Raw genomic sequence first — 11,947 nt, 5'->3', positions numbered from 1 at the left:
CTGGGTCACTGGTTGAGAAGAAACTGCCTACTGAAGGATGCACTGGAAAGAATGCTGAATGGGAGAAGAGTTCGGAGCAGAAGAAGATACCAGATGATAGACGACATTAAGATATATGGATCATATGTGGAGACAAAGAGGAAGGAAAAAAAATAGAGAAGACTGGAGAATGCTGGGTTTGCAGTGAAAGACCTGCCCTTGGACAGAACATTATGAACGAATGTAAATCATCATTAAAGGTAGGTAAGGTACAGTAAAACCTGTCTATAACGTAACCTACAATAAACGGAAATCCATCCATAAGGGGTTTTTTCTGGTCCTGTAAATTCACTGCTACAAAGCTATCATATATAAGTACATAGGTCATTCGAAAATTAGTGGCAGCACTGCTAGTATGCAGCTCCCCTAGCAATGATTAATATAAGCTGGTAGTATTAGACTAAGTGGTGTTTGATGTGTTATCTACTGGGTGTTCATTTCAAAGTGTCATGACGTCACTGTTGATGAGTCAGCGATTTGAAGCGAGTTTCAACTTTTGTGTCAGAGAAGTTGCCTATTAATCAAGGCGTTTAATCTGAACTTGAGAACGTGTACGGTATAACTTGAACGTCGTAGCAACAGATGGCGGTCTGTATGGTCTGTGTGCTACCATAACCTCTTTTGAACTGTGTTTTGCGCGGGCAAGTCGTACGCAGGGTATTTGTTATCAGTTGCGTACGGCAACATTCCACAATACAAATCAAATGCTCCGTGTCCACGTTGACGTCGAAGTTAATGTCAACAAATAAGTAAGTAATCGTCTTAACCCTCTCCCCATATCCCGACAGTAAGAAAAATCTCACCTCAGTACATGTTTCGAAACAGTTCACATTCCTGCCACTACCGGCGTTACCGTATGTATCTGTAAGTACTCTTCAGAATGAACGCCGTACTTGCTAGGCAACTTCTCTACCACATAAGTAATACACCTCTGCGGAAGTGCAGGAAGATTGAATTCTCTAGGCTCATCGGGTAGCCACATGACGGCATACAGCGAGCCATGACACACTTTGAACTGAACATCCAGTATAAGTTATAATGTAACAATCTCATTTATACTCTATATGCAGCAATTGTAATAGCAAGACTATTATTTATCTGCAAAGCCCAAAAAAAAAAAAAAACTTATGTAGACATGAGTAGGACCCTTTCAAAATTATTGATCATGATTATGAAGGTGTATTAATTACTCATTCTGCTCCAATTGGAATGCATATGGGTGCTGCATATTAGTCACTGAAACACCATTTAAGACCAATAATGTGCCGGAAGTGCCAAAATCTCTTGAATACACATCCCATTATGCTCCACTACTGTGTTCGTCAAGCTGCTGCCCAAGTGGTTAATTTACTTAACAGATGAAACTATGAAATTCTAGAGCATCCTCTGTATTCTCTGACTATGAGTTCCTGCAACTATGGTGTTTTCCCTAAGATGAATGAACCACTGAGAGGAGTACACTTTAGAAACATACAGGTTATTATAACAGCTGTACAGCAGTCAATTAGATCCTTAGAACAAAGTGGCACTGTGGATGGGGATCTGTCGCCTTCCAGAGGTGTTATGACAGGCATGTGTTACTGGAGATTACTTTTAACAATTGTAACTATGTTAATTATAAATAAGTGGAGTAATCTGAAAAACCAGTGTAGCGGCCAGTTCCCCAATTGTACTTTATCCCCATTCTCTCCACTTCTGCTGCTTGCAACAAACAAATGTCAGCCTTGGTGGCTTACTTGTATTCTCTACCTTCACTTGTTAAAATTAAAAATTAAGTAACATAGCTTAATACAACACTCGCATGATAAAATAACACTGTCACTCACTCTAAAGGTCACTGGCGTAGCTCAGGAGATGCATTCGGGCATGGGTTCGATTCTGGCTTGAGATTACCTGATTGGGCTCCCACCCTCCCCGAGGTTTTCTCCAACTGAAGGCGAAAGTCAGGCAACTAATGGCGAATTCTCAGCCTTATTTCGTCAAATACCTTTTCGCTATCACCAATTCCATCAATGCTAATAACTTAGTGGCTGATACAACGTCGTTAAATAATCGACTTAAAAAAAAAAGAGAGAAAAAAAATAAGTCTTCAAAAGGGATACGATATTTTAAAGGTGGGTATTTAAGAAATCTCAGAACACAGGACAGGAACTTTTGCGGATGCAAATTTCATACATTTGGCGAAGTTGTCACTGTCAACTGACCTCCCTTTTCAACACTCCAGTCAAAGATAGCTCTGACCAGGCAAATTCTAAATAATACTAATTCAGTAAATTGGAAAGGCCTTGAATACCTCTCGAGAACTGAAAGAAATGACAATTTTTATGTATTAAAAGGCATATTCTTAATATTTTAAAATAAGTTATGTACACTGGGGACAGAACATCTAGAGACTTGGAAACTGTTACTTTTAAGCGGTCCGAACATCCCCTCCTTCTGCGCTAGCAGGTATGGTACCATTCATCTACAAAACATTTTCTGAACGGAAGTTATTGTATTGTGAGAGCGCAACTGAATCAGTGAAAGTAAGTAGTCAACATTTTCAGTTAGTAGTGCAACGAACAATTCTGCTGTAGTGACGTCACTGAAGTCTCTAGTTGCTCTGTCCCCAGTATACATGTTATTGCGTGGTGTATTCTAAATTAAAAACAGGCTTTTAAGTTTAATTTTCTTTCATTAATTTGAAACATCGTGGATTTATGGACAGGTGTATTTTCTTTTAAATTTAGTTTATTCTTGTAGTGCTTAGTGTGCACCTTTATTAAATGATCATATTCTGATATACTGTACCACGGTCAAGCTATAACAGGGAGAGAAGGTAAATGATGTCCCCCATAACCCCGTTATATGGGGATTCTATGGTTTTGCTGTTCTCTCCACCTATGTGTATACTCCTCTATAAAATGGTATTTAAGTTTTGTTACATATATTAAAAGTCTCGAAAACAATAAAGTGCCCACCACTGTGGAGTAACAGTTAGCATGCTTGACTGTGCAATGAGCGGGCCCGAGTCCAAATCCTGATTGAGGTTTTTTTCTAGGGTTTTCCCTCAACCCTTCAAGACCAAATGCTGGGTAACTTTCCGCGCTGGATCCTGGACTCAAGTCGCTGGCATTATCACCTTCACATCATTCAGACGCTAGATAACCACAACAGTTGATAAAGTGTCGCAAAATAACCTACTAAAAAATGGTACCGTCATTTGAAGATACGATACGTCATTGATGACGTGACAAACAGATTTGTAATCAAGACGGCAGCCTTACTGAATTTATAGTCGCCACTTTCGTAGTCTTAAAATTTAGTACATTTGTACATTTTATAAAATTTATTACGGAAGTGGCGACTATATTCAGTAAGGCTGCCGTATTAGGGGCTACGCCTCCTAAACCCCCAAATATTCTATTCAAAGCCGCCAATCATCATTTATACCACAACATAACAGGAAAAAAAAAAAGCACAGTAGGTAGATCGCAGCAAAAAAATCATGTGGTTTTCATAAATTCAGTTACGAAAATCGCGACATATAAAATTAATCCAATATCACAACCGTATAGGGTACAAACATGTCAATAAAGTCACGGCCCTCCATTTTACACAAAAAACAAAATTACAAAAGGCACATAATAAATTAAGAAAAATTACTCAGCCATAACAAAATTCAAAATCAGTCTGTATTTAGTTTGTAAATATGACATGTCCCATATCATGTATATGATCAGTGGATGTAGTAAATGATTATGATTATGATTATGATTACTTAAATCAACTTCAGAACATGCGACTTCCAACCTACACTAAACCACGCACCTACGCCTAAATTAATGCATTACTCTGCTGAATAAAAATATATATATACGTATATTTTCGTAGTAACTGTCCTCTTTCCTAGAACACAAATACATCCGTAGTGATAGTTACGTTTCTCAGATCGCTTGCAAATCTTTAGGTATCTTGCACCACTTAGCTGCACATAACCCAAACCTTCAAACATGACGATACAATAAATTCCATAGGCCTTTCAAAAAATAAAACACACTCCTTCAATTACAGATCATACACGGAATTATGATTTCCATTCCATAACAAACTAATTAGTCCATCACACATCAAGTCCAACTCGAACTTTCAATTCAAATGTCAAGTCAAAATCGTTCAAACTTCAATGTCAAAATGACTACGATACACCGCGCGACCCCACTTATCGATTATCACAAGACCTTAATCTTATAACGTAACGCAGCTAACGATAACGCAATAACTTACGTCACCAATGACGTTATAATTACCATCGTATCTTTAAATTTATAAAAAAAAAAACAATAAAGTCTAAATGGTTATACTACTTCCACGAGAATACAAAACTACCGCCGAAACTGCAGACGACTTTGTGCAAAGCAACCTTCCAGTAGATGGCTCTGCTTTGAGTCAAGTAAACAAACAGTGTACCATAAGCATGAAACAAATTTTCCCGTATTGAAAATGAATAATGTGTTTTTTCTTGTAAAAAGAATAGTTATTGCCCGAATGAGCCTCAGCCTGTTAGTTACGAACGTTACTATACATATATTATTTGCTGTGTAGAGAGTATAAGAGTAGATTATTTTTTTAAATGTATACCCCTGATTACATACAGAGTGCATACATGATTGTTGTTAGTCATCGATGTATCGATAAATTACCGTGAAATTGATTACATCACCAATTTCAACAAATGTTGGTTGAGGTTATGAAGATTTTGCTCGTGTCATTAAGAGAAGAAACATGGCACTTTATGATAATAAACATTGGCTTCTATCACACATACGGAATTCTTTCATATCATCAGATGATACAGGTAATTTCATGTTGAATGGATGTTCTAGAAACATAATCTATAAGTAGAACTGTGAACTGTCATTTGCAATATTTACAAATGTTTTCTTTATGTTCTTAGGGATGTGTGAAATGGTAATGTTAGGCGAAGATATTCCACGGAAACTATCTAATGTAACGAAGTTTGATTGTTATCCGGGTGTAGACGAAAGTGATGAAGAGGAAGATGAAATGGATGTTATGGGACAGTCATTTGATATTCAGTCTGGTAAGATGATATATATTACCGGTATTTACGATTTTTTTGTAATAAACGCCCGTAAAGTGTGAGATGTACCTACGTTTGTATCTTTATAAGGCATATTTTCTTTACGATTGCGTTACCACATTAAGGTATAAATTTATACATTGAGTATCGACACTAATTTCGCGCCGAAATAAGGGTGTAAAGTTGCTGTGAAAGTGGGGACCGCTCCGTCTTGGTGAAAGAAGTAGGCGGTAGGGATGTACTGTGTCCTTTCTTCCAAGGAATACCAAAAAACTAAACTAACCTAACTTGTCACTGATTCGACCTTACGAAAACTCGCTTCTTCTCTGTGATCAGTAAGAAAACGCAAGGAAATGAGATTATGTGCTGCCCCACCCTGCGGCCGCCTACCCCTTTTACTTCGCTCGACCGATCCCGCCTGCCGCACTTTTCCACTGGCCACCACTTTCACAGCAACTTTCGATCCTTATTTTCGGTTTGGAATTGGCTCCGGCACATTTTTTATATACTATATATATATGCAGGGCCGCTGACAGGATTTATGGGCCCCTGTGCAATATTGTGCCCGGGCCCCGTTGAAAAGAAGTTAAAAATGACAAGTTACCAATTATTCTGACCATAATAATTATTTGCAAAATAAATAAAGGTAATTTCCTAGAAGACGGGCAAAATCCAACATGGCTGACGAAAACTACCAAAAACGTTCTGCCAACTATGAAGTCAAATGTCACCAAACATCGCAAAATCAAAGATGAAAAATCAAATATATATATTCATATTTTTAAAGAAGAACAAGCCCTCCAAAAAAAATTAAAATATATTTAATTTTTCGCCTTTGATTTTTTTTGGCGTTTGGTGGCATTCGAACTTCATAGTTGGTAGTACTTTTCTAGCAATTTTCGTCCGCACTTTACCCCCAAAAATCACTAAAACACAAAACAAAACATAATAATTTATCATCTTATCAAATAAAATTCAATTCTCATCGACATCTTCATCGACAACCACTTCACTTCCATTACAAATGACACAGGCTTTAAGGCAATCTAAACTTAAACCATGCAGGGAGCAAAGAACTAAACCAACACTTTGTCGTACAGTCAACTGTGCATAAGTAAACCACGTGTTTACACTAAATGAAATTCTCTTCGAACACTTATTACACCTTAACATCTACAGAAAATTCAGTAAATAATTCCTTTAAACCACAGAAAAACAGTTTTCTTCTCAACATTGAACACAATCCTTCTTCACCAGCGAAAGAACTAAACCAAAATCGACACAAAATTTAATAGATAAATTTCAGAACACGGTTTCCTTCCTTTCCCTCTTACTTCAAAATTCCAACCTTGTGCACACAAAATAAATTATTGGCACTGAAAAGTGGCTTTTCGTAAGCATGGTGATGCGCATTCGACAAATGCAGACAAATCTACAATGTAACACCACTCACATCAAACAACCAAGAACAACAGGACAACGTCATTATCCACGAGAAATTAATGAAAATTCTGGAATAAACGATAACTATAACCAATCAAATCGAAAGAATATCACAAAAATCATAAAATGAGAAACTTTCAACTTTAGTCATCAGACACAACATAACACCACTCACGTCAAACAACCAAGAACAACTGATAACGTCATCATCCATTCAAAATTAACGAAAATTCTAGAACAAATGACAACTATAACCAATAAAATTAAAAGAAAATCACGGCGACACCTAGTACAAAAACCTAGAACTAACATGTAAAAGTCACTAAAAGATCACCAACATTTAACTCTGAAATAAAGAAGTTGGTAATACTTACTATATTCAACCAAGTGCCCGTCTTCTATGAAATTACCTAAATAAAAGATAATCCCATACAAAGATACGAATCTAAAAATACACACATTTGTTACAGTGAGAACTTTTAGCAAAACTTCACATTAGCACAATATATTATATTCATCACGCTTCTTTTTCAGTAGGGCCTACACAGTATGTTTCATGACGAAACTTTCGTCTTTTCGTTGTCGTTTTCATAAAACACTATTCTTAAACAGCTGTAATTTCTGACTTGCAGGCCAACATCAACAAACAACTCTCCTTGACTTCATTGATGCAAAATTATCAATTAAGATTATATCATCAAAATTTAAAGACCTAGCAAGATCGCTCTCCAGACTAAGAAGGCCAAGATTACTCAGTCTTTCTTGGCACATTATTACTCTGAATACATTTTTATTTCCTTCATTTTGTTTGAAGTTGGTGTGAAATTGAGCGTTGCTAATGAAGGTGCAAAAAATGAACCAATCTCAAGCCCGTCTGTTCAGGCTGTCAAAAATGAAGATAGTTGATACTTAGAAGTGAATACTGATGGTTGTGGCTGTCTAGAAAAAAATCTGATAACAGTAGTATTGAATCAGAACAAGCAAACAATAGTAAAAATTATGTGTTAATATGTGCAAGTGAAACAAATTTACACACACCAGTTCCTAACTCTGAGTCATAGCAAGTAACATACGACCTTGGAAAACTAAAAAGTAGCAGATAAATTGTGTAATTGAATGCGTTGTTCGGAAAAGTACCCCCAACCTGCCTAATAACCTTCTAAGTGACTGAACAAGAGCCTTTCCAGTATTATTTTCAAAGCTCAAAATTAAGAATGTGTTCCCAGAGACTGGCTGGTGTGGAGTGAAACAAATCAGTCACTCCACTATTTTCCCTGATTTGAATTTCTGGGAACACATTCTCCATTCTTGAGTTTTGAAAATACTGTAGGCCTAATATTGTTTTTAGAAAAGCTCTTGTTTTCGAACAACACATTCAATGACACAATTTGTCTGCTACTTTTTAGTTTTCCAAGGTCGCTAAATTTCACACAAACTTCAAACAAAATTCTACTCCCTTTCTTAATATCTTCCAATCTTTCTGTCTCTCCTTGCGCTTCTCAGCTTTCATCTTATGCTTCTACTTGTCCATTGTCCACTGGTAACACTAATGAGCAGAATTTACTAGAAGAATGTGAACGAAAAGACGAAAGTTTCGTCACGAAACATGCTATTTAGGTCCTACTGAAAAGGAAACGTGATCCTGTGACTTGGATTTGGGAGAGTACACTAGCATATTGTGGTGGGCTGGCAGGGGTTGGTAGTTAAGAGGACAAGTCATTTGAACGTAATCGGTACAAGCAACGGGAACATACTGTATTTCAGGCAAATCCCGGAGCCCTCAAGTGTCGTGTCGATGATTGTTAACGGGGGAAACCAATATGCTATTATATAAAGTTAAACATCTACATGAAGTGGTAATTTGTATTAATTCTACTATTGTTGGTTAATATGTCAGATTCATGTAACGAATGTTCTTACAAAATTTTATAGTTCCGGTATGTATCTGTGAATATTTATTCGTGATAATAAAAAGTAATCAGACTCACTTAATCTGACGGGCCCTTACTGCTCACGGGCCCATATGCACTTGCCCCCTTTGCCCCCCCTTCTCGGCGGCCCTGTATATATGTATATGACTACTAGAACTCAAGAATATAAATACATTCGTACCTTGACGTGGTAACGCAGTAATAAAGAAATATGCTTTATAAAAATTACAATTCGTATTTATGATGGTTACATAATGTTACAGATATTGATTTTGGCATTCACCGCCAACGATCTAGTACAGCTCAACGTCTAGAAAAAATGGATCAAGATCGTAAGAAAACAAACAGAATAAAACACATCAAGTGGGAATGGAGTCCAGTTATCTTAACAGGTATAAATGAAAGTTTTAATATTTATGGTAAATAATTAGAGAACATTAAGTTAAGTCTATGTTTAATTTATAAATGTGACAAAGATGTTCATTTAATTGACATAGTGCAATAAGTGAAATTAGACTAAGTTCTGGCTCTTATCATTTACACCCTGATTTCACGAATCAGACAGTCCATAAGCATAACATTTTTTGTTGCATGTCGACATATGATGTAGACCTACTTATTGTTGTATATATATATATATATATATATATATATATATATATATATATATATATATATGATGATGATTTTTACTGCATCTTCCTGTGCTCAGTATTATCTATTAAATTTCTCTCTCCAGAATTTCCATACAAAGGTGCTACCAAAGGTAGGTATGACTTATTTACCTACTTGGCTTCTAGTCGAGCTATACATACCACAAGAAAAGAAAAATTGAGGGCCGATGTCAATTTGGGATGGAAAATCCTCTGCTTTGTCTTCAGTCTTCTTGCCTAAACACTCACACCTCATGAGGCATACTGAGCATGCTATGTATGAAACAGAATGAATCTTGAAATGCATTCCTTCCAATTGTATGTTGTAGCATTGCTAATATGATGAATTTTATTCATCCCATGGTCCTTTGAAGAATTCTCCTTGATCTTTAAATATGTTTATACAAGTAGCAGTGCATTCAATTAACATTTTCCACTGAAAATTTGCCTTCCTTTAGAGCGCTCTTGTACAGAATTACCCTCTCTCCATTCACTACTACTGCTACTACCATTAAAAAGAACAAAACATTAATGCCACTTCGCATCTGTAAACTATAAAGCGTAGTTTACCACTATGAGTATGCTTATCTGTTTCATAACAGAATTTTATATTCATAAGTCTGTAGTTTACATTATACATTTATTGGATTTTCAAAAGATCTTGGTGACAGATTTAATATGAATGACTTAGCTCCAGTGAGCTCCACGGTAAAGTACTAATTTTTACATGGATCAAATTTATGGCAAAACAGTTCAAGTACGCAATATCATGGTTCACTGGAGCTGTTCCCTTTCATTTTCTAAGTTATCTAAGTGATTTTTACATAGTGTACGAAATGGGTTTCCTGTGCTTATTATTTACCTTCTAAAAAAATAATTTTCTGAAATTGATCCTTGGAAGGTTGCCAGATAAGTCCTAGCATTCTTATTACGTCACTGCCCTTGGAAGTTAGTGGATGTTTTGATTGTCTAAGCTCAATAGGAATTGTGTTCAAAAAGTCTGGATTGTTGGAACTCCATTTCCTCAAATTAAAACTCCATGACTGAGCATGGTTTCAAATTCAGTACGAATCCTGATGACTTCAAATTGTTTGTACCAGACATACAGTCATTCATGTAAAAGTCTTGATCGATGATTTTGACTGCTGGAGAGAAGTTGCTTAGCTTCAGGCATCCTGTAGCTAGGAATGGTGTGGAGGCTGTTCCATAAGTGAGTGTAGTGAGTGCATGTGAGTGTTTCTTGGGAATCTTCTCTCCAGAGTATACATTGCAAATGATAATTCTTGGGATTGATATTCACTTGCCTATACATCTTTTCGATGTCAGTTGTAAATGCAATTTGTTGTGTGCGAAATCTAAGGATTATAGAGAAAAGATCATCTTGGATATTTGTTCCTGTAAGCAGGATGTCATTCACACTTATACTGTTGTCAATCTTTGCTGAAGCATCAAATACAACACGAGTTCTGGTGGTTGTGCTTGACTGCTTGCGAATAACATGGTGAGGAATGTAGTAACAATCATTCTTTTCTGAAGGTTTTACATTGATCAGCTTCATGTGGCCGAGTGCCTCATATTCATGCATGAACTTGATATAATCTTCTTGAAGATTTTTTTGTTATTCAGTCTTCTTTTCAAGTAGAAGAAATGCAATGCTGCCATTTGTCTTGACTTGTCAAGTTTCTCGCTTTCTATTCTGATAGGAAGTTGTACCATGTATTTTCCTGATGCATCTCTGAAGGTATGCTCTTTGAAGTGTGCTTCACATTCCTTTTCCTGAGGGAAACATAGAACTGTATTTACCTCTTCAAGATTCCAAAAAATTTTGTAGTTGATGCTTTAGGTTGTGATCAGTACGCAAGAAAAGAGATTGTTGAGATGTTGTTGTTGTTATCTAATGCTGGGCTGTGGCAACGAAGCCATTAGCATTCTTGCTCTCCAATATTTCTCTGTTAATTAGCATAAGTGTAACCGTTTTTTAAGTGGGCACCAATTTTTTGTTTGTAATGGTGGTTACATCACCCACTCACGTAAACCCCCAGTATGACTGGAGAGCCACACCTGTCGTAGGTTAATGGGTCCATTGGACCTGGCCAGGAGGAGTTTTAGAGTCCACCGACCTTTCTCACAAACACCACTTGTGGAACATTTCTACGCCATGGCAGGCCAGCATAAGAGATGAAATAGCATTTCCTCTATTTCTGATGTTGTGGTTATACCGCCAATACTCGGTCCCCAGAGCCTCATCTGTAAAAGCAGGTTGCACCACGAGATTGTTGAGATTGTACAACATGATCTGCTCTAGCAGCTTGGGGGTATTCACCATTAAGTATCCAGCCAAGTTGAGTGTTTTGTTGAATTGGATATTTCCCAGAACGTGTTCTCATTTTCATTTCTAGAAGTTGTGTAACATTTGAGCTTCTGAGCAGTATATCTGTCGTTTGAGGTGTATGGAAGATTGGATCAGCAAGTACTAGGTTTTGTGGAATGCTCCAATCATCATGATAACATTATTTTTCTGAATATCTCATTTCTACGCCAAGTGGTATTTTATGCGTCTTAATCGCTTCCCAGCTGATTCATGGTCTTTATGGTCTTCCATGAGTGATGTTTACACAGCTGCATGTTGATAAGAAAGCTTTCGAAGCACCAAGACTATTAATTGTAAACAATATCCATTTAGCAACATATACATCTGATTAAAAATAATTATGAAGCGAGAGCTGAAAAAATCTGTTCGATTTCTATTTGTGTTGTATTTAGGTATTCGACATGCTTTGTGTCTGTCAGTGAAATCG

The 11,947-nt window shown here is 36.7% G+C and overlaps 1 protein-coding gene across 2 annotated transcripts in view; it reads left to right on the top strand.

Moving 5' to 3' along the window:
* The first annotated feature begins 4,564 nt into the window (after positions 1–4,564).
* Sin1 (SAPK-interacting protein 1) overlaps positions 4,565–11,947 on the top strand; it is a 19,680-nt gene continuing 12,297 nt past the window's right edge. The window contains exons 1-3 of one of the 2 annotated variants that reach the window (XM_069841868.1): positions 4,565–4,876; positions 4,976–5,122; positions 8,760–8,888. In XM_069841868.1, coding sequence (XP_069697969.1) covers positions 4,804–4,876; positions 4,976–5,122; positions 8,760–8,888 — 349 coding nt within the window. In that variant the 5' untranslated portion in view covers positions 4,565–4,803. The remainder of the gene's footprint in view (positions 4,877–4,975; positions 5,123–8,759; positions 8,889–11,947) is intronic. The other variant, XM_069841869.1, reaches the window with a different exon arrangement.

Source organism: Periplaneta americana, chromosome 12 (genome assembly GCF_040183065.1).
Source record: "Periplaneta americana isolate PAMFEO1 chromosome 12, P.americana_PAMFEO1_priV1, whole genome shotgun sequence".
In the NCBI taxonomy this organism is placed as follows: Eukaryota; Metazoa; Arthropoda; class Insecta; order Blattodea; family Blattidae; genus Periplaneta; species Periplaneta americana.
Note: the sequence above shows the minus strand (reverse complement) of the source record. Positions and strands in the feature narration are given on the sequence as shown.